General features: G+C 46.6%; 1 protein-coding gene across 2 annotated transcripts; it reads left to right on the plus strand.

The window, feature by feature from the left end:
- The first annotated feature begins 1,334 nt into the window (after window positions 1–1,334).
- LOC138635886 (polyadenylate-binding protein 1A) lies at window positions 1,335–7,343 on the plus strand. Of its 2 annotated transcripts, none has more exons than XM_069723591.1 (15): window positions 1,335–2,149; window positions 2,373–2,566; window positions 2,725–2,840; window positions 3,342–3,472; window positions 3,937–4,031; window positions 4,174–4,311; window positions 4,510–4,605; window positions 4,725–4,997; window positions 5,217–5,307; window positions 5,482–5,604; window positions 5,697–5,839; window positions 6,284–6,368; window positions 6,503–6,633; window positions 6,779–6,869; window positions 6,977–7,343. In XM_069723591.1, the coding sequence occupies exons 1-14, from the start codon at window positions 1,957–1,959 to the stop codon at window positions 6,866–6,868; spliced, it is 1,899 nt and encodes a 632-aa protein (XP_069579692.1). In that variant the 5' UTR covers window positions 1,335–1,956; the 3' UTR covers window position 6,869; window positions 6,977–7,343. The 2 variants fall into 2 exon arrangements, with proteins under 2 accessions (XP_069579692.1, XP_069579690.1); XM_069723589.1 differs by having other exon boundaries at window positions 1,336–2,149; window positions 3,342–3,481.
- Window positions 7,344–19,077: the final 11,734 nt, after the last annotated feature.

The raw sequence follows: 19,077 nt of genomic DNA on the forward strand, positions 1-19,077 counted from the left end.
CTTTGTTTCCCATAATTCATATTAAAAGCTTTAAAATCTCAGAAGTCGCTAGCTGAAAACTTCTGTTTTGCTATTTTTGGGTAAATCCAGCAACCGCTGGAATACAGGGACCTGTTTTCTGTGAATCACTCAACAAGAATGAATGAGTCACTGAGGTGGCGGCTGGGAGCAGACGTGAACCAGCACCGGCTGCCACTTTGATTTCGTGTCTGCCGGTGCTGTGGTCAGTGATGCACGCTGGTCCTTTGCTGTGCATCTTCCTTCAGCTGCGTCATACAGACTCGTTCACGAAGGAAACACCGGGAAGGTTTCCGAGAATGCAGGAGAGCTTCACTACGAGCAGATCACTTCAGACCACCTCCTTTAACATGTGGGACAGTTGAAGACCACAGACACGGAAAGTTACAAATTCAAAAACCTCATTCACATACAAAAGACCAATGAGCAGCGAAAGGTAATGAATCGAAGAACATCCATTTCACAGGACTGCGGTGTGTCCAGTGTCTTGACGGAAAGAGATTTCTCTGCATCCTTCTGCTTAAATAAACGGCTGAATGGAAGCGAGAACAAAGAGTTCCTGCTGCAGGCCTTTTGGGTGTGTCTGCTGCGAGGAGGGCACAGCCACCTCACAGGAATGCTGAGTCAGTAACAGCCTCCCGGCGAACTGAAGCACAGACTTGATCCGCACACATTCACAGTACAATGTTCAGCAACAACAGATGGTCTGGTCTCATTCAACACCAAGAGCTCAGGGTCAGAGTTGTGTGAAAAGTGCTGTGTCCTCTCTGAATCTTCCTCTAGAGTCCATTTAGTGAAATGGGTTGTTGGATACTGGGCATGGTTGACTTTGCATCCACTAGTAATTGAACATGTATTATGTGGAGCCAAAGAACCCCTAAATATGTGTTGGGAAGCTAATTTAAGGCAGAGCTGATGCAACAAAGGTGAATTCACAACTACCAACCCTTTCTGTCCCTTCAGCAAAGTGCCTTCACAGCAGTTCACTGTCCAGCTAGAATGACCAAAACAATAAACCACCCACATGTTATTTCCAGGAGGGGACAGGTATCACATGACAAACCGGTAACAGCTGACCGGATGGACGTTTCTGTCCTCACCGCGCTGACTGGGCGCTTTTCACGGAGAACCAGAACTACTCTTTCATGGGCTCGGAGTCCGGAGAACAGCACCCACGGTTCACCGTCCGGAGGAGAGGAGCGGAGCGGAGCCTGACGGAGACCGTACAGGAAAGTCACGGTCCGGCTGAAATGAAGTACGAGATATCGCGAGATGTGTGACGTCACTCTCGGCTGCTGCGGACGCGCCGTGGTTTCGACTGGAGTCGGGAAACAACCTCCAGCGACCTTCTTTCATTCCCGTAATCCGTCTGCGTAGGGCGCGAGGTGCTCCGGAGCGAGTCTCGGACACATTTTATTATTATGAAACAAACCAGAAGCTAGGGAGCACACGCAGACATATTTTTATAAGAAAAACTAAAATCGGTGAAGCAGGATTTGATTTGTGAACTCGAGCAACGCGAAGAAGAAACCAACGAAACGGACGAGCGGCGTTAGCGAGCTAAGCTAGGTAGCGTCATTGTTGAAGCGTGGGCGAGCAGGTCGGCCGCTGGACCGAAGCCTCTTCTGGACCGGACCGGGCCAGGGCGTCGGCACCCACACAGCACCGGAGCGTCTTTGTCCCGCGTACTACCGGCTCTCGAGCTTCCGAGCTGACTAAAGTTTGAATCCCCGTCCGAGGACTCCGCGAGTCGCTTTAGGCCCCGCGCCGACATCTTGCTAACCGAGCTAGCACCACGTTGCTCGGTGTCCCGGCTCGCGTCTGCTCCCGAAGCCCGAAACACGTCGAGACAAACCCGCCCTCCGCGGAGCCGGTCGGCCCAGTCAGCGCGGTACTGAACCGGAGGAACTCGACGGTTGTCACGTCGCGCCGTCCGACATGAACCCCAGCGCGCCCAGCTACCCGATGGCGTCCCTCTACGTGGGGGACCTGCACCCGGACGTGACGGAGGCCATGCTGTACGAGAAGTTCAGCCCGGCCGGGCCCATCCTCTCCATCAGGGTGTGCAGAGACATGATCACCCGGCGCTCCCTCGGCTACGCCTACGTGAACTTCCAGCAGCCTGCTGACGGTAAGTCCCCGTCCCGCGGCGGTCTTCAGCGGGACGTCCCGTCTGACTCCGGGAGGCCCGCGCGGTGCGTGCCGCGCTGCCGCTTTACATGAGCACATGTTGAGGATGGCGAGTACTCGCGTCACGGCAGGTGTTTGTCACCGCGATGAGAGAACTGACGTCATCAGATAAATACAAACCAAACGTGAACTCGGTGTCTTTTCGTTTGGGGAACTGTTTTCAGCTGAGCGGGCTCTGGACACCATGAACTTCGATGTGATCAAGGGCAGGCCGCTCCGCATCATGTGGTCCCAGCGGGACCCCTCACTGAGGAAGAGCGGCGTGGGCAACATCTTCATCAAGAACCTGGACAAGTCCATCGACAACAAGGCCCTCTACGACACCTTCTCTGCCTTCGGGAACATCCTGTCCTGCAAGGTAGACGCAGCACACCTCCACCCACCTCCACCCACCGCCTGTTTCTGTTTTACACACAACTACTTTGCATGACTAAAGACTGAAGCAGGTGGAAGCTGCTGTGAAGTGTTTCTTGAGTGCACGGCGTGTTTTCTGACCCTAAAATCTTCCTCTTCAAGGTGGTTTGTGATGAAAATGGCTCAAAGGGTTACGGCTTTGTGCACTTTGAGACCCACGAGGCTGCTGAGCGGGCCATCGAGAAAATGAACGGCATGTTGCTCAATGACAGAAAAGTGTAAGTGTGGCTTCTATTGTCCTGAATTAAATCGGTGTTTGGGGAGTCGGATTAACACCGTGAATTTTACATCTAATCAAAGTTTGGTTTTGGTGTTGAACTGCATCTTGTCCTCAAACGCGTTGACCAGTTGATGGCACATGTACGTACTGTTTTCATACCGCCTTGTTCAGAGGGTCAAACACCACGAGACGCCGGTTAAACATTAAGACATACGACGTAAGGAGCGTTGAACAATATCCATTAATGACAACATTTAGCTTTGAAACAGTCACTGATTCATCACAAGGACTCCACGTCTCGTCTTCCCCGTCGTCCCCACTCCTCCTTCGCCGTGTCCCTAAATACACTTTCACGTTGCTAAAGCAGGATGAGTCTATAAAATGCACCGTTTAAATAATACGTAATGTATTATTGCTATTATGTTAAGGATTTAGTTTTGGACAACATTTGTCTTGAAATGTGTATTTTATTCTAATATTTCCCATCATTTAATCACAGATTTGTTGGACGCTTCAAATCGCGTAAAGAGAGGGAGGCGGAGCTTGGCGCGCGTGCCCGAGAGTTCACCAACGTTTACATCAAGAACTTTGGGGAGGACATGGACGACGAGAAGCTGAAGGAGTTGTTTGGTAAATATGGTAAGATGTCAACATTTCAGAGACCTGAGATGAAAGGTTGTATGTTCAAGGTGTTGATCAGCTGTTGTATGCTGAAGGTATTTAACAGCTGTTGTATGTTGAAGGTGTTTAACAGCTGTTGTATGTTGAAGGTATTTAACAGCTGTTGTATGTTGAAGGTGTTTAACAGCTGTTGTATGTTGAAGGTATTTAACAGCTGTTGTATGTTGAAGGTATTTAACAGCTGTTGTATGTTGAAGGTATTTAACAGCTGTTGTATGTTGAAGGTGTTTAACAGCTGTTGTATGTTGAAGGTGTTGATCAGCTGTTGTATGTTGAAGGTATTTAACAGCTGTTGTATGTTGAAGGTATTTAACAGCTGTTGTATGTTGAAGGTATTTAACAGCTGTTGTATGTTGAAGGTGTTGATCAGCTGTTGTATGTTGAAGGTGTTGATCAGCTGTTGTATGCTGCAGGGCCTGCACTCAGTATCCGGGTCATGACTGATGAGAGTGGTAAATCCAAAGGATTTGGCTTCGTCAGCTTCGAGAGACATGAGGATGCCCAGAAGGTACGCATCAGTTCCACCTTCTTTTCTTTGAAACGTTTTATTTTCACGTCTAGTGAATTAAACACACTCGCTCTCCTTCAATCGGCATTAGCACGGCCGCCGGTTAGCTGGTTTCAGTAGACGTGTGCTTACTTCCTTGCAGGCTGTGGACGATATGAATGGGAAAGAGCTGAACGGCAGGCAGGTGTATGTGGGCCGTGCACAGAAGAAAGGGGAACGCCAGAATGAGCTTAAGCGCAAGTTTGAGCAGATGAAACAGGACCGCATGACCAGATATCAGGTTTGTTTGCCTATTTCATGCACGGATCATATGGAGGGGATGATTTCAGGTGTGTGTTGTTCTGTGCTGTATTTCAAGATGCTCGAGGACAGCAGCTGTGTCGGGAATCTTGTCCGGTCTGACAAGACTACAAGTTCACTTGATGTATTCCTGAGGTGTGACTTGTGTTTTTTCTTACGGTCATTTTCAATATCTCAGGGTGTCAATCTGTACGTGAAAAACCTGGATGATGGCCTGGATGACGAACGCCTGCGTAAAGAATTCTCTCCATTTGGAACCATAACAAGTGCAAAGGTGAAGGTTTTAGTTCTTGATTTATAATGTTGAAATGAGAAATTGTTCTTTTATTTAAAGAAAAAAAGAAGTGATTTAATGGAATCAAAATAAATCCTAATTCATCTCTTATTCTGTAGGTGATGATGGAGGGTGGCCGCAGCAAAGGCTTCGGCTTTGTGTGCTTCTCCTCCCCAGAGGAGGCCACAAAAGCTGTAACCGAGATGAATGGGCGCATTGTGGCTACAAAGCCTCTGTATGTGGCCCTGGCTCAGAGAAAGGAGGAACGTCAAGCCCATCTGACCAACCAGTACATGCAGAGGATGGCCACGGTCCGTGCTGTGCCCAACCCGGTCCTCAACCCGTATCAGCCAGCTCCACCCTCAGGCTATTTCATGGCAGCTATACCGCAGGCGAGTCTCCCCAGCCTGCTCCGTACACTCGACACACGACGTAGCATTTAAATGCTGCTCGGTCTCCTTCCTGCATAATGAACCCGTGTATTTTGATTTGAACCAGATAACACGGGTTGAAATCAATTCTGTTGAATGTAGCAAAAGTAACAATTGGAAACTTGCGTTTTGATTTCTTGGCACGCACGTAATAATGAAAGGTTGTCTCCATCCTCCTAGGCCCAGAACCGTGCTGCATACTACTCTGCCAACCAGCTGGCCCAGCTCCGGCCCAGCCCCCGTTGGGCCACTCAGGGAGTGCGTCCTCAGCGTAAGTGGTCACGTGTACTGAATTTGAGTTTGAACTAAATTGGCTGGACCATTATTTGATACGCTGCTGGTGTGACTAAACAACCAGCTCCCTCTTTTAACTGATTTCTAACTACTTTAGTGCTGATCTTTCATGTTGTTGGGTTGTTGTTGTTTTTTTTACATTTTCCTTCAGACTTCCAAAACATGCCCAACGCCATGCGCCCATCAGCCCCCAGGCCCCAGACCTTCAACACCATCCGGGCTACTGCAACCGCCAACACCCAGGTCCCACGCATGATGGCGTCCCAGCGAATGCGTGAGTCTTTCATCTTCCAGATCCCAAGAACCTGCCTGTGAGTCAGTTGGTGTAGCTTTCATCCAGTGTCTCTGTCCCCGTCCCCCCCTCAGCCACCCAGGCTCTCAGCCAGCGCCCCGCCAGTGCTTCAGCCACCGCGGCCCCAGTGCGCGCCATGCCCCAGTACAAATACGCTGCTGGTGTGCGCAACCCTCAGCAGCACATGGCTTCCCAGCCACAGGTCCCCATGCAGCAGGTAAGAACACCATCATGGTGGTTTCAAATAGGTTTTATAATCACTGCTGAAGTTTCAATACGAACTGGGTTATAGGTTTGCAGGGTTTTTGATGTTTTTGAGTTATGGTCAAGCTTTAGATCTTACTGCAGTCAGATTCAGCTTAATTTGTAAATATTCAATTTGAACATGACCAGACAGGACATCGTTTGTCTTTTTAAATGACCGTTTAGCCAAAATTAATCTTGCAATCTTGCAATTGTATGACAAATGATGGTTTATGGAATCCTAAATCTACTCAAATATGCCAAAAGTAGGAGCCAAGATTTGGAAGGAAAAGTATGAATTGTTACAATACAAGTCATTCATTCAGTTACTCACTATGATGTGATGATTACTCATTAGTTGCGTGTCATTAGCTTGCTATAATTTATCTCTAAATTCAAATCTTTTTTCCTCCTTCAGCCGGCTGTCCATGTTCAAGGACAGGAGCCCCTGACTGCCTCCATGCTGGCTGCCGCCCCCCCTCAGGAACAGAAGCAGATGCTGGGTCAGTACATTCATCTGCTCAGATTCAGAACGGAGGACTGAAGAGAAACTACTTCCTAATCAAGTCTTTTTACACTTTTTGGTGAATTTCTGTCATTTTAAGTCAGTGTCAAAAATGGTGTTTTCCTTCATCAGGTGAGCGCCTGTTCCCCCTGATCCAGAACATGCACCCCAGCCTGGCGGGTAAGATCACCGGTATGCTGTTGGAGATCGACAACTCCGAACTGCTTCACATGCTCGAGTCTCCCGAGTCTTTGCGCTCAAAGGTCAGTTCATTTGCTCTTTTCAACATATTTATTCCTCTTCATGAACATGGTGAATGCTACGCGTGTAGCTCATTCACCTCGTCGTGAATGCTTTCAATCTAAAATGCTGAGTATGCAGTGGTTCAGTGAACGTTGTGTGTTGCAGGTGGATGAGGCTGTTGCTGTGCTTCAGGCCCACCAGGCCAAGGAGGCTGCTCAGAAGTCCACCACCCCCGCTGGCGTTCCCAGCGTCTAAGGTGGGTGGGGGCGGGGGGTGCACAGATAGAGAAATTATACGCAGATGTCATTATTAAAAAAGAAATCCAGTGCGAGCATTGATGTCGTCTTGTTATTTGTCTTGCAGATCGAGCATTTTGAAACCTGCTTCACCGATGGGAAAAAGAGAAAAAAAAAAAACTTAAACATTGAAAAACCTAAAACTCTGAAAACATCGCAAAATGATAAATTATTTCTTAAAAAAAGAAAACGATTGACTCTGCCAGGTCTAGGGATGGTTTGACTAGGCCTTGATCATAAATAAAAATTTGTTGAAAAAAAATAGCAAAATAGAGAAAATTGAGATTATAAATTTGAATGCATTCCTCTGTTTTATGTCATTTTACTGTGTCAGTGCTCAGAATATCAGCCGTGTTCAGGAAGGTGGTAGCTGAGCATTTTGGAAGGTGATTTGTATTGTAAACTGCTGGCTGTAATAAATCGTCATTCAAAAATGTGCCTCTGTTATTGCCAACAGAAACATATTGACACCGATCTCATAGCCTTGACCGAACAGTCTGTCGGATTTATTACAGTGAACATGCAATTTATTTAAGTTTATGTTTCCTGAAAGTTGGTTTGCTCTTTTAATCTTAAAGTGGTTCCCTTTGAAAGCCTGAAGGACAATATTGTTGTCTTCCACCAGGTGTCGCTCATTCAGTGTTTTCTCGTAGAGGGGCGGTTTCACTGAGTTGCACTTCTACATCAGCAGTTTAGGAGTTTAAAGCTCCCTCATTGTTTCCTTGGGACCTGCTGAGTAATACTAGAGGTGTGTGTTGTGTTGTTGAACGGACACACCGGAGTCACGGGGGATGCACGACAGTATCAGCAGTCATTAAGCTCAGCCAATAATGGTCTTAGAGCGCTGTTCAGCATTAAACAAGCTGGTTTTAATAATCTGCATTAATGAGAGAATTCAGTAACTTAAAATCATTTGAGAAATGCAATGCTAACATTGATGGGTCAGAAGTGTCCCTTGAAAACAAAGTGAAACAGGCTTCTGCTCTGTTCTTAATCTCTGAACATCTTTTAAATTTGCTCCAAAGAGGTAAAGAGTAGCATTTTATTTTGTAAAGTAAATCGGTGTATGTTGCTGCAGGGCAGCTTTTCACAGTTGGTTCTATAATGAAGGCACGTCGGCCCTGAGCCGGCATCAGTGGTCGTCTTCTGTTTATTGTCTCTGAGCTCCTACAGTTTCTTACCTCACTTAACCTCAGTTTCTTTCCTGCACTTAAAATAGTACATGGTTGTAAATATTAATGGCAGTGAAAAGGCCATTTCATCCCATCTTCCCTCCTTCACCCTGAGATGAACCTTCCAGCCAGCTCAGAGGAGCTCTCCTACAGCGTGATGAGGATACGGCAGCAGGCCTCGGAGGAGTCGAGGAACTGCTGTTTCTCCTGTTACTGGGAAACACAACATGCCAAGTGGGAATCCAATCGACCACTTTTGGATTCAGAAGATTGTTTCCTAGAAACTGAAAAATGTGGGCCCAGAATCCACAATATTCTCACCTGTAATCTGAAAATGCTCGTTTACAAATGGGACCGTCCACATTTGAATCTTTATTCAGATGTAACAGAGAGTTGGCTACAGACACAAGACGGAAAGAAGTGTCTCCAGTGAACTGTCCAAGTCTGTGCTTTTATCATGACATCATCGCTCACTTGACTGACCTCATTGTGTTATTGGACCAAAACTCTATTTCATATATCACCACTCGGTCCGGCTTCACCGGGGCTGCGGGCTCTGTCGATGTCTCCCCTGACACTCCAGCATGGCCAACGGTCCCTGGCTCCAGATCAGCCCGGATGTAGCCTGACCCAAAACAACTTCACAGGATTATCCAGTTTGGACTCCTTTGGTGTTTGTTTATGTTTGTTTATGGTTCACATAGGAAGAATTTAGAGAAAAAGCCTTTCGTCTGTTCTGTAGGTGCACAAGAGAACCATCAGTTCTGCAGTGCCTCTTGTTCTTTAAGGGTTGTTGTGTAGCCCGATTGTCCTGAGTTGTGTACATAAACAGTGTGGTACCGACAGATTGTACAATGAACACACTGACATGCACCTGTTGGAGTAAAAAGGCCCCGCTAACCCAGATTCCTGCGCTCGCATGACGTCCACAGTCTGGTTCAGACCTTCAACTCTTTCCCGTGAGACAGCTGTGCTTGAAGTTCCTAGTTTCTACCGTGTCCGTGTGGCTGTCAGAGCATTACTGAGAGCTGTAAAGTCACACCGGCTCATTCGTCACTTCCTCTTGTGTCTCTTTAAATAATGATGAACACACTGAGGGCTGTAATCCTCTCCAGTTTGGATTAGGTCTGTCTGTCTGTCTGTCTGGAGCCGCCACTTCATCAACCAAACCTTTCATCTGATATATGAATGCCTGCTAATGTGGGCTCAAACCAGAAATTAACAAGGTTTTATACATATTCATGTGTATTAAATGTCATGTCTGAGCTCAGCTTTAATGTACATACTGCTGTAGAACAGTTAATTATAATCCATCATGTTTTTTCATAATTCATGGTTTACAGCCTTTTGATCTCTCAGGGTTACTTGTACAGTTTATCAATGACATTAATGTTGATTTAGCTTGGTAGGTATTTGGTTTTATGGCTGTTTAACAAGTTGCTGAGGACAGAGAAGTGTTTGAAGCCTTTGATTCGAGATGAATTCAGGCCTGATCTGGCTTTGAGCTGAACTTTTCTTTTTTTTTCTTTTTTACCAGATGCGAGTTACACACTCTAAACCCAACCAAAAATAAATGGCTGCCAAATGTTGAGTTCCCATCTGCAACACAGCATTGGTCACAATATAGTGCAACTTTGAAGAGTATAATAATAATAATAATAATAATAATAATACACTTTATTTGTATAGCACTTTTCTAAACTAAAGTTACAAGGTGCTTCATAAAAAAACCCATTAAAACAAAACAACCAGTGAATTGTAACAAGCCTTAACAACACAATGAATGCATGAAACAACCATGAAAAAAAATTAAAACAGGCTATAAAAGAAATAAGACTTGTTCTAAAATCAACTAAAATCAGCACAGACGCTCAGATAACAGTCTGTTTTGAGAAGAGATTTAAAAGACTGCAGACCTTTATTTCTTCAGGCAGCTTGACTGAAGACGCTGATGGAGTACTGGTGACATCAATTAATTAATATTAAAAGGGAATCTTCGGTTTTTGTGGCTATATTATTATGAGTCGTCCCTAGCCTTGTAAACATGTGAGGAACTGAAGTGCAGTGCTGAACATCTCGCAGAGATCAGTCAGGCCTCCGGAACTTCGGTCCAAATCTCGCGATATGATTTGAATTTGAGAGCTCGAACGAGATCTGAGGAGAACAGAGGAACGCTGTCGGAGGGACCGGAGAGACCGGAGAAGGACCGACACCGGCGGGGAGCTGATTCACGGCGCTGCTGCGGGACCGTGATTCATCCATGTAAGCGTTGAGGACAAGAAGGACGTTTCTCCGGTTGTTTGTGGAACAAGAAGAGCAGCGACACACGGTACGGTCTCATCGCTTTAGCTAGCCGTGCTAGCTGCTGCTAACGCTGCCTGTTCGGTTGGAAGTTAGCTGCTCGCGTCACTATCACGCGCTGCGACCTGTGGAAAGGTGTGTTGGTCACGTGCTTCTGGCTGGACACGTGGTCATTTGATAGGTCACCTAACTGATGTTGAACACAGTGAACTGTGGAGCGAGCCGAGCTACCAGTGTAACGTTATGAAGTTTAAGGTGAGCAGCAACACAACAACACAACACAACAACACACACAACACAACAACACAACAAAACAACACAACACACACAACAAAACAACACAACACACACAACAAAACAACACAACACAACAACAAAACAACACACACAACAACACAACACACACAACAACACACACAACAAAACAACACAACACACACACAACAACACACACACAACAAAACAACACAACAACAAAACAACACACAACACAACAACACACAACACAACACACACAACAAAACAACACACACAACATAACACAACAACACACACAACAACACCCCACCACACACCCCACCCCACCCTACCCCACCACACACCCCACCCCACACACCCCACCCCACCCCACACACCACACCCCACCCCACCCCACCACACACCCCACCCCACCCCACCACACCCCACCACACCACCACACCACAACACCCCACCCCACCACAACACACCCCACCACAACACACCCCACCCCACCACACAACACCACACCACACCACAACACCCCACCCCACCCCACCACACCACAACACCCCACCCCACCCCACCACAACACACCCCACCCCACCACACCCCCCCACACCACAACACCACACCACAACACAACCTGCTTTAGAGTATTAATTACTAGTTGAGTCAGCTGTAAGTTGGTCCTGACATTTTTGGGTCGACTTATGCGCCTCGGTCCAGTGTCTTTGTGTCTTCGTGTCTTTGTGTATTTTTGTCTTCGTGTCTTTGTGTATTTTTGTCTTTGTGTCTTTGTGTCTTTTTGTCTTTGTGTTTTTGTGTCTTTTTGTTTTTGTGTTTTTGGCTCAGTTAAAGTTGATTTTATTTAAGTTTTGAATGGGGGGGAGGGGGGGTTCAAGACTTGTGCAGTTGTATATGAGTGGGATGTTCAGTGGGTTGTACAATGACTTTATCACACCATGCCACGTTTTCAACGTTTTTATTTCAACCCAGACATCCCATCTCTACCTGTGTAGACTCATGGTGGGTACCCAGACATCCCATCTCTACCTGTGTAGACTCATGGTGGGTACCCAGACATCCCATCTCTACCTGTGTAGACTCATGGTGGGTACCCAGACATCCCATCTCTACCTGTGTAGACTCATGGTGGGTACCCAGACATCCCATCTCTACCTGTGTAGACTCATGGTGGGTACCCAGACATCCCATCTCTACCTGTGTAGACTCATGGTGGGTACCCAGACATCCCATCTCTACCTGTGTAGACTCATGGTGGGTCAGAGTTGACTCTTTAAAGCCAGGGTGAACTGTTACTGTAGTTATTGTGGACATCGGGTCCTACGAGCCTCAGCTGCCCTCCAGGTTACTATTCTGCTTTGCTTATGATCCCCTGCTGAAGAAACACTCAATAGTTCGCTGGTTAGTCAGGTTTTTGGTGATAGCAAGGCAGTATATAAATTATTAATCGCGTCAGATCGATATATCGGCCTCTCTTGGCCTATAGCAGATGTATTATTGGCGTATATGTTGGGACAGCATATAAAGAAAGACTTACTTTCTGCTCTATATTTAATGAACAAATTGTCGGTTATTTCAAAAATGTTGGGAACAAAGTGTAATAAATGATTGTTTGATCTTTGTTGTTCAACCCTGCAGGTTTCTTGGGGCGACTGGTCTTCCTTTCAGTGGTCGAATGACAGTATTGTGTGTTGTAAGTGCAGCGGTCGCAGGATGTCGTCGCGACCTGTGTGTTCGTCCACAGAAAGGTCGTCACCACGGTGACCTGGCCGCTGGTCTCTGTGTGTGTTTGACCTGTGTGTTCGTCCACAGAAAGGTCGTCACCACGGTGACCTGGCCGCTGGTCTCTGTGTGTGTTTGACCTGTGTGTGACCTCCCTCTATGGTAAACACAGCTGCACCGCTAGCTTTTAAAAAAAATACAATACTTGAGAGCAGAAGGTCACAGGTTTCAGACAGAAAGTCAGTGTTGTGAACAATGTAGAAGACAGGAAATAAAGAAGGTACAACCCGACTTTTTAAACCTTCGACGAGCACCACAGTGGTTTCGTATTTGTTCATCTTTTCAAACAATATGAAAGGTCTGACAGAAAATAAAGGCTTTAATTAAGAGAGCCAGTAACATGGAGGACAGGATACCACTCAGTGGCTGCAACATGTAAACATGAAGCTTTTTATGCTGTAACTTGTAACCCCACAGAATAATGCAGGGAGCCGATGACATGCCATGAAAGAAGTCCAAGGATTGACGGCTGCAGGCAGGACGCTGGTCAGGCTTAGTTAGTACAGAGAAACACGCCGTTTAATTCAAACCTTTCTCATGCCTTCTGGTTTTGGAAAGATAAAATAACGACACCGTCTCCCCAGTTTTGTAGACAGTGAATGGTGCTCTTCATGTTCCTTTCAGGATACTGAGAAATCCATCATCTGACCATTTCTGTTTGCTGAGCTATTCGATCGTTGCTGTTCAGTTTAGAGAAGTTTCTGAAGAGAATGTTTATGATGAAGGAAACTGTGATGAGAGAAGAACCTTTAGGCCTTCTGGAAAACACATACAGATGCTGTAGATGCCTTTGTATGAAGATGTAAGCATGAGTGTGGCCTGGCTCTGGTTCTGCTGGATGGAGATGAGGGTTTCCTCCAACCTCTCTGGTTCAGATATTGAAGGAGTGTTTTTACGGATCTTTTTCATTTTCTACCATCTTCCCCTGTCTTCTATATTTGTATTTTGTTGTGTGTTTTTGTGGGAGTAGGTTACCTGTTCCTTCCCCTCCATCTTCCACCTTCTCCCTGAGCTCTCAGCTGTCCCAGCTGAGCAGAAATACCAGGATGCTGAGCTCATTTCCCCCTCAACCGGAGTGTGTGTGTGTGTGTGGGGGGGGGGGGCGCAGCTGCAGACTGTACTGGCTTTGTTGGGGTTGGAAACTTTTCCTTTTCTTCTGCCTGTTGGCCTGCTCCGCCTCTCTTTGTACATTCAACAATGCCTTCCCTGTTCACGCTGCTGTTGTGGTTGTTAATTCTTTATATTGTGTAGAGTCAGATTTCGAACACCATGCACGAAGGACTTTTGATTATTTGTTGCCCATCGGCTTTGTTTTGAACTTCCATTTTAATTAGTGTGTGTTGTGCTTAATCTTTACCCTCCACAACAAGAGGGGGGGGCGGTTAGTTAATTCATTATACTCATGTTTTAAATGTCTTCAGATTCACTGACCACATCCCCGGTTTTCAGCTTGTTAAAGGGAGAGACGCTATTTGACTTTCATCCCACATCAGTCAATAGCGGCTCAGCTCAGCCGCCAGGAGGTTTCTCTGTGTCTGCACATGATGCAGTAGAAACCAGGCTCGTGTATTGGCTGTCGCCAGCTTCATAGAAGCCCAGGAATGTGCAGAGCGGCAGCAGTACACCGGAGACGGCCGGCCAGGAATGCAGCTGCTCTGATACCCGCTGGCCGACTGCACCGGCTCAGCTGTGGCAGGTTTTACTGTCCACATTTGTCTCATTTCCAGCCTGTCATCACTCTTGTCTGTCTGTCTGTGTACCTGTTCATCTACCAGGCAACCCGAGCCTTGTCTCTACTTGTTTGGGCCTTTTCTATATTGGGCTGGCTGTCACTCAAAACAGTCAATATTGGACCCTTTGTTTGATACCGATTTTATAAAATCACTTCCAAGGAAAAGATGATTACATTACGCATTATATTACATGCGTATCTTTAGTTTTTCTGCAGTTTAGAGGGAAAGAGTGTAATCTAGATTGTTTTCTGTAGCAACAGTTAACAGTTGCTCCCTAAGCGCCTCCAGAAGCCTCCAGCAACTGCAATGCTCAGACAGGTATGTGGTTGAAACCTGGGTTTGAAAAGAGTAAAATAAGGCGTCCTGATGTACTGCAGTTGAAACCATGTGATTTTATCTTTGCAGGCGAGCTGCCAAAGTACTGCCATTTTATACCGTGCCATAAAAGTATCTGATGTTCTGTTCCCAGCCCAAATATCACATTGCATGGCGAGCTGTAGCTGACCGACCTCTCAGGCTGTGGTGGGGTGGCGTGGCCCACTCGTATGTCACCACACACACCCTGCTCACTGCATATAGAAACTCAGCTCATGAGGGAGTGTCTGCTGGCTAAGTTTAGACCCAGCAGGAGTTCAGGTGTAATCATGGAGTGAGAGGAATGACAAGCATCCTCTGACACAGCGTCACCCCGGGTGGTCCCTGGCTTCCAGTCCACTTCAGAAAGCTGCTGGTTTACCGAGGCCAGGCTTGGACTGGAGAGGTTTGCCCTTCCTCGGTTTTCTTCTGTTTAGAGTTGGTCTTGTTTAACCAGCGTGTCAACACGGCGGGGAAATAATTTGATTTAAAAAAATAAATAAATATATGTGCTGTTTGTACGGTTGGAGCGGTTGAAGAACAAAATGCGTCCCGTTGGGGTTTCTTGTCACAGACTGCGGAGGGTCTGTATCGTTCACTTCATTTGAATGAGAAAAATGCAGAAAAAAGGAATGAAATAGCTATGAGGGGATCAATAAAACATCCAGCAGCATGGTTTCAGTCTGCTCTATCTGATCATCATGGGCTTTGTGTTTGGAAAGAGCGGCAGCTGTGTGCAAGTGCTGTTCAACATGTTAATGTACTGCAGCTACTTCCGGTATGATCAAACATTTAAGACGACATCACCCAAGTGTGTCTGATGGGGAAAAATAATTTGTCCCTTCCTCTTGTTTGCATTGTGGCTCCGGAAAGTCTCTTGTCAGCAGGCTCCGAAAAGTTTCCCGTTTTCTGTCTTATTTGCAAGTGATTCTTTCCACATCTAATTGAGGACTCCCCGGTGTCCTTACCTACAACCAACTCTGTATTACCATACGAAAGCAGATTCAAAGGGAATGGGGGTGATGGTCTACTGTTTGTCAACTGTATAAAAGCTGCCCTGAGAGAAAGGGACAGAAAAGGAGGACTGGGTGCCCCGGCTGGGGCGAGGACTGTTGGGGAGGACTGCTGTAGAGAACTGTTGGGGAGGACTGCTGTAGAGAACTGTTGGAGAGCACTGCTGTAGAGAACTGTTGGAGAGCACTGCTGTAGAGAACTGTTGGAGAGCACTGCTGTAGAGAACTGTTGGAGAGCACTGTTGTAGAGAACTGTTGGAGAGCACTGTTGTAGAGAACTGTTGGAGAGCACTGCTGTAGAGAACTGTTGGAGAGCACTGCTGTAGAGAACTGTTGGAGAGCACTGTTGTAGAGAACTGTTGGAGAGCACTGCTGTAGAGAACTGTTAGAGAACTGTTGGAGAGCACTGCTGTAGAGAACTGTTGGAGAGCACTGTTGTAGAGAACTGTTGGAGAGCACTGCTGTAGAGAACTGTTGGAGAGAGCTGTAGAGCACTGTGTAGAGAACTGTTGGAGAGCACACTGTTGTAGAGAGAACTGTTGGAGAGCACTGTTGTAGAGACTGTTGGAGAGCACTGCACTGTTGGAGAGCACTGCTGTAGAGAACTGTTGGAGAGCACTGCTGTAGAGAACTGTTGGAGAGCACTGTTGTAGAGAACTGTTGGAGAGCACTGCTGTAGAGAACTGTTGGAGAGCACTGCTGTAGAGAACTGTTGGAGAGCACTGCTGTAGAGAACTGTTGGAGAGCACTGTTGTAGAGAACTGTTGGAGAGCACTGCTGTAGAGAACTGTTGGAGAGCACTGCTGTAGAGCACTGCTGTAGAGAACTGTTGGAGAGCACTGTTGTAGAGAACTGTTGGAGAGCACTGCTGTAGAGAACTGTTGGAGAGCACTGTTGTAGAGAACTGTTGGAGAGCACTGCTGTAGAGAACTGTTGGAGAGCACTGCTGTAGAGAACTGTTGGAGAGCACTGTTGTAGAGAACTGTTGGAGAGCACTGCTGTAGAGAACTGTTGGAGAGCACTGCTGTAGAGAACTGTTGGGGAGAGCACTGCTGTAGAGAACTGTTGGAGAGCACTGCTGTAGAGAACTGTTGGAGAGCACTGCTGTAGAACTGTTGGAGAACTGTTGGAGAGCACTGCTGTAGAGAACTGTTGGAGAGCACTGCTGTAGAGAACTGTTGGAGAGCACTGCTGTAGAGAACTGTTGGAGAGCACTGCTGTAGAGAACTGTTGGAGAGCACTGCTGTAGAGAACTGTTGGAGAGCACTGCTGTAGAGAACTGTTGGAGAGCACTGCTGTAGAGAACTGTTGGAGAGCACTGCTGTAGAGAACTGTTGGAGAGCACTGCTGTAGAGAACTGTTGGAGAGCACTGCTGTAGAGAACTGTTGGAGAGCACTGCTGTAGAGAACTGTTGGAGAGCACTGCTGTAGAGAACTGTTGGAGAGCACTGCTGTAGAGAACTGTTGGAGAGCACTGCTGTAGAGAACTGTTGGAGAGCACTGCTGTAGAGAACTGTTGGAGAGCACTGCTGTAGAGAACTGTTGGAGAGCACTGTTGTAGAGAACTGTTGGAGAGAGCACTGCTGTAGAGAACTGTTGGAGAGCACTGCTGTAGAGAACTGTTGGAGAGCACTGCTGTAGAGAACTGTTGGAGAGCACTGCTGTAGAGAACTGTTGGAGAGCACTGTTGTAGAGAACTGTTGGAGAGCACTGCTGTAGAGAACTGTTGGGGGGAGCACTGTTGTAGAGAACTGTTGGAGAGCACTGCTGTAGAGAACTGTTGGGGGGAGCACTGTTGTAGAGAACTGTTGGAGAGCACTGCTGTAGAGAACTGTTGGAGAGCACTGTTGGAGAGAACTGTTGGAGAGCACTGCTGTAGAGAACTGTTGGAGAGCACTGCTGTAGAGAACTGTTGGAGAGCACTGCTGGACACCTCTCTTTGAGGGTGCATGTAGTTGATCTTTCTTACAAGAATAAAATGTCCACCTCTTGAAAATAATGTTCTGTAATAATAATAATAATGACAATGTCCTCTTGAGTAATTTTTCTAACAGTGTCCCTGAACAGGCCACGGAGGAGGGAACAGTTTCCCCTTGCAACTGCTCCACAGCCCCTCCATGCACATTCAGACACAAATACAGCATCGGGGTTGTTCACAGCAAGAAATATGCAGCGTTAGATAACGTATAAGGTTATAACGTCAGCACCGTCGTTTGTCCTCAGCTGTATGAACACACACAACAAGGACCTGTCCAATATTAGTCCACCATATATCTTCCATAACCTACTGCAGACGAATGGAGCTGCAGCGCTGCTGACAGGTCACCTGACTGCCCACCGCATCAGGTCCTACTGGGAGTATAAAGAGATCTGATTGGTTTACAAGAAATGTTGAGTGTCTCTCTGATCCGGTGATATGAACTGATATGAATTGTTTACCATGTCTGGATATTTTTCCATGCTGATGTAGTGAAAAGAGAGATATTTATTATATTAGGAGAACATGACTCAGCGCTCCAGGAAGTGTGTTCTGTGTTCAGTGGTTCTCAGCATGAGTCTCCAGTATGCTGATGGATCTCTGCTGTCTCTGGAAGGAACCAACTCCCCTCTGTCTGTCTGTCTGTCTGCCTGTCTGCCTGCCTGCCTGCCTGCCTGCCTGCCTGTCTGTCTGTCTGTCTGTCTGTCTGTCTGCCTGCCTGCCTGCCTGCCTGCCTGCCTGCCTGCCTGCCTGCCTGCCTGTCTGTCTGTCTGTCTATCTGTTGGTGTCACTGCCCTGTTATTTACATTACTCTGTATTCCTGATCTGTGTCTTCTTGCCTTCTTGTAATGAATCTCAGCCAGCGGTGGTCGAACTCACCAACACTCAGTTAGATTTTATTACACTAAATGGAGCCAACAGACTTTGAGCTTGTTACGAGCCATTGCTATCTTATCCAAAATAAATGGCAGCTATCGTGATTCACATACAGTCGTTGTAATATTTCAGGATATGAACATTTTGATGTTATTAATGTAAAGTTAGCAACTGCAACTCATTGTGAGCTCAGCGTACCGATCTGGATGTTTGTCATTGAGGTACTTAGATAAGTCTGAGAGGTTTCCTCCTTTTAAAAGTTCGCAGCATGATGTTCCACAGATGTGTTGACACATTGCTGAATTAGGTGTGACTCAATACTTCAGAGAGACAAGCTATGATGTGTAATGTGGGAGGTCAGGGGATGGTAGGTTATTGAGTGTACTTCTTCCATTGTCTTCCTGTCTATTCTTCTTTTAATATTTCAGCTTGCTTCCCCATTATAAATGTCACTAAAACTAGAAGGGAAATGTGCTTTAGCCGAAAGAAAAGCTGCCAAATCACCAAGAAGGATGTAGTTCTGGGAGAGCAAACGTTTCTTCACACACGACCTCACAAAAATCTTTTCCTGCTGACCTCAGCCTGCAGCCAACGAGCTGACATAGGTGTTTCATTTAGAGAGCGAGACCTCGGCAGAGTCTTCAGATGAGACGGCTGGCTTCACCTACCTGCATCATCCGTCCTCTCATCACACC

The sequence above is a fragment of the Brachyistius frenatus genome, unplaced genomic scaffold, assembly GCF_029030835.1.
Source record: "Brachyistius frenatus isolate BFR_SWC_R1_liver_20210118 unplaced genomic scaffold, ASM2903083v1 Contig_335, whole genome shotgun sequence".
Classification (NCBI taxonomy): domain Eukaryota; kingdom Metazoa; phylum Chordata; class Actinopteri; family Embiotocidae; genus Brachyistius; species Brachyistius frenatus.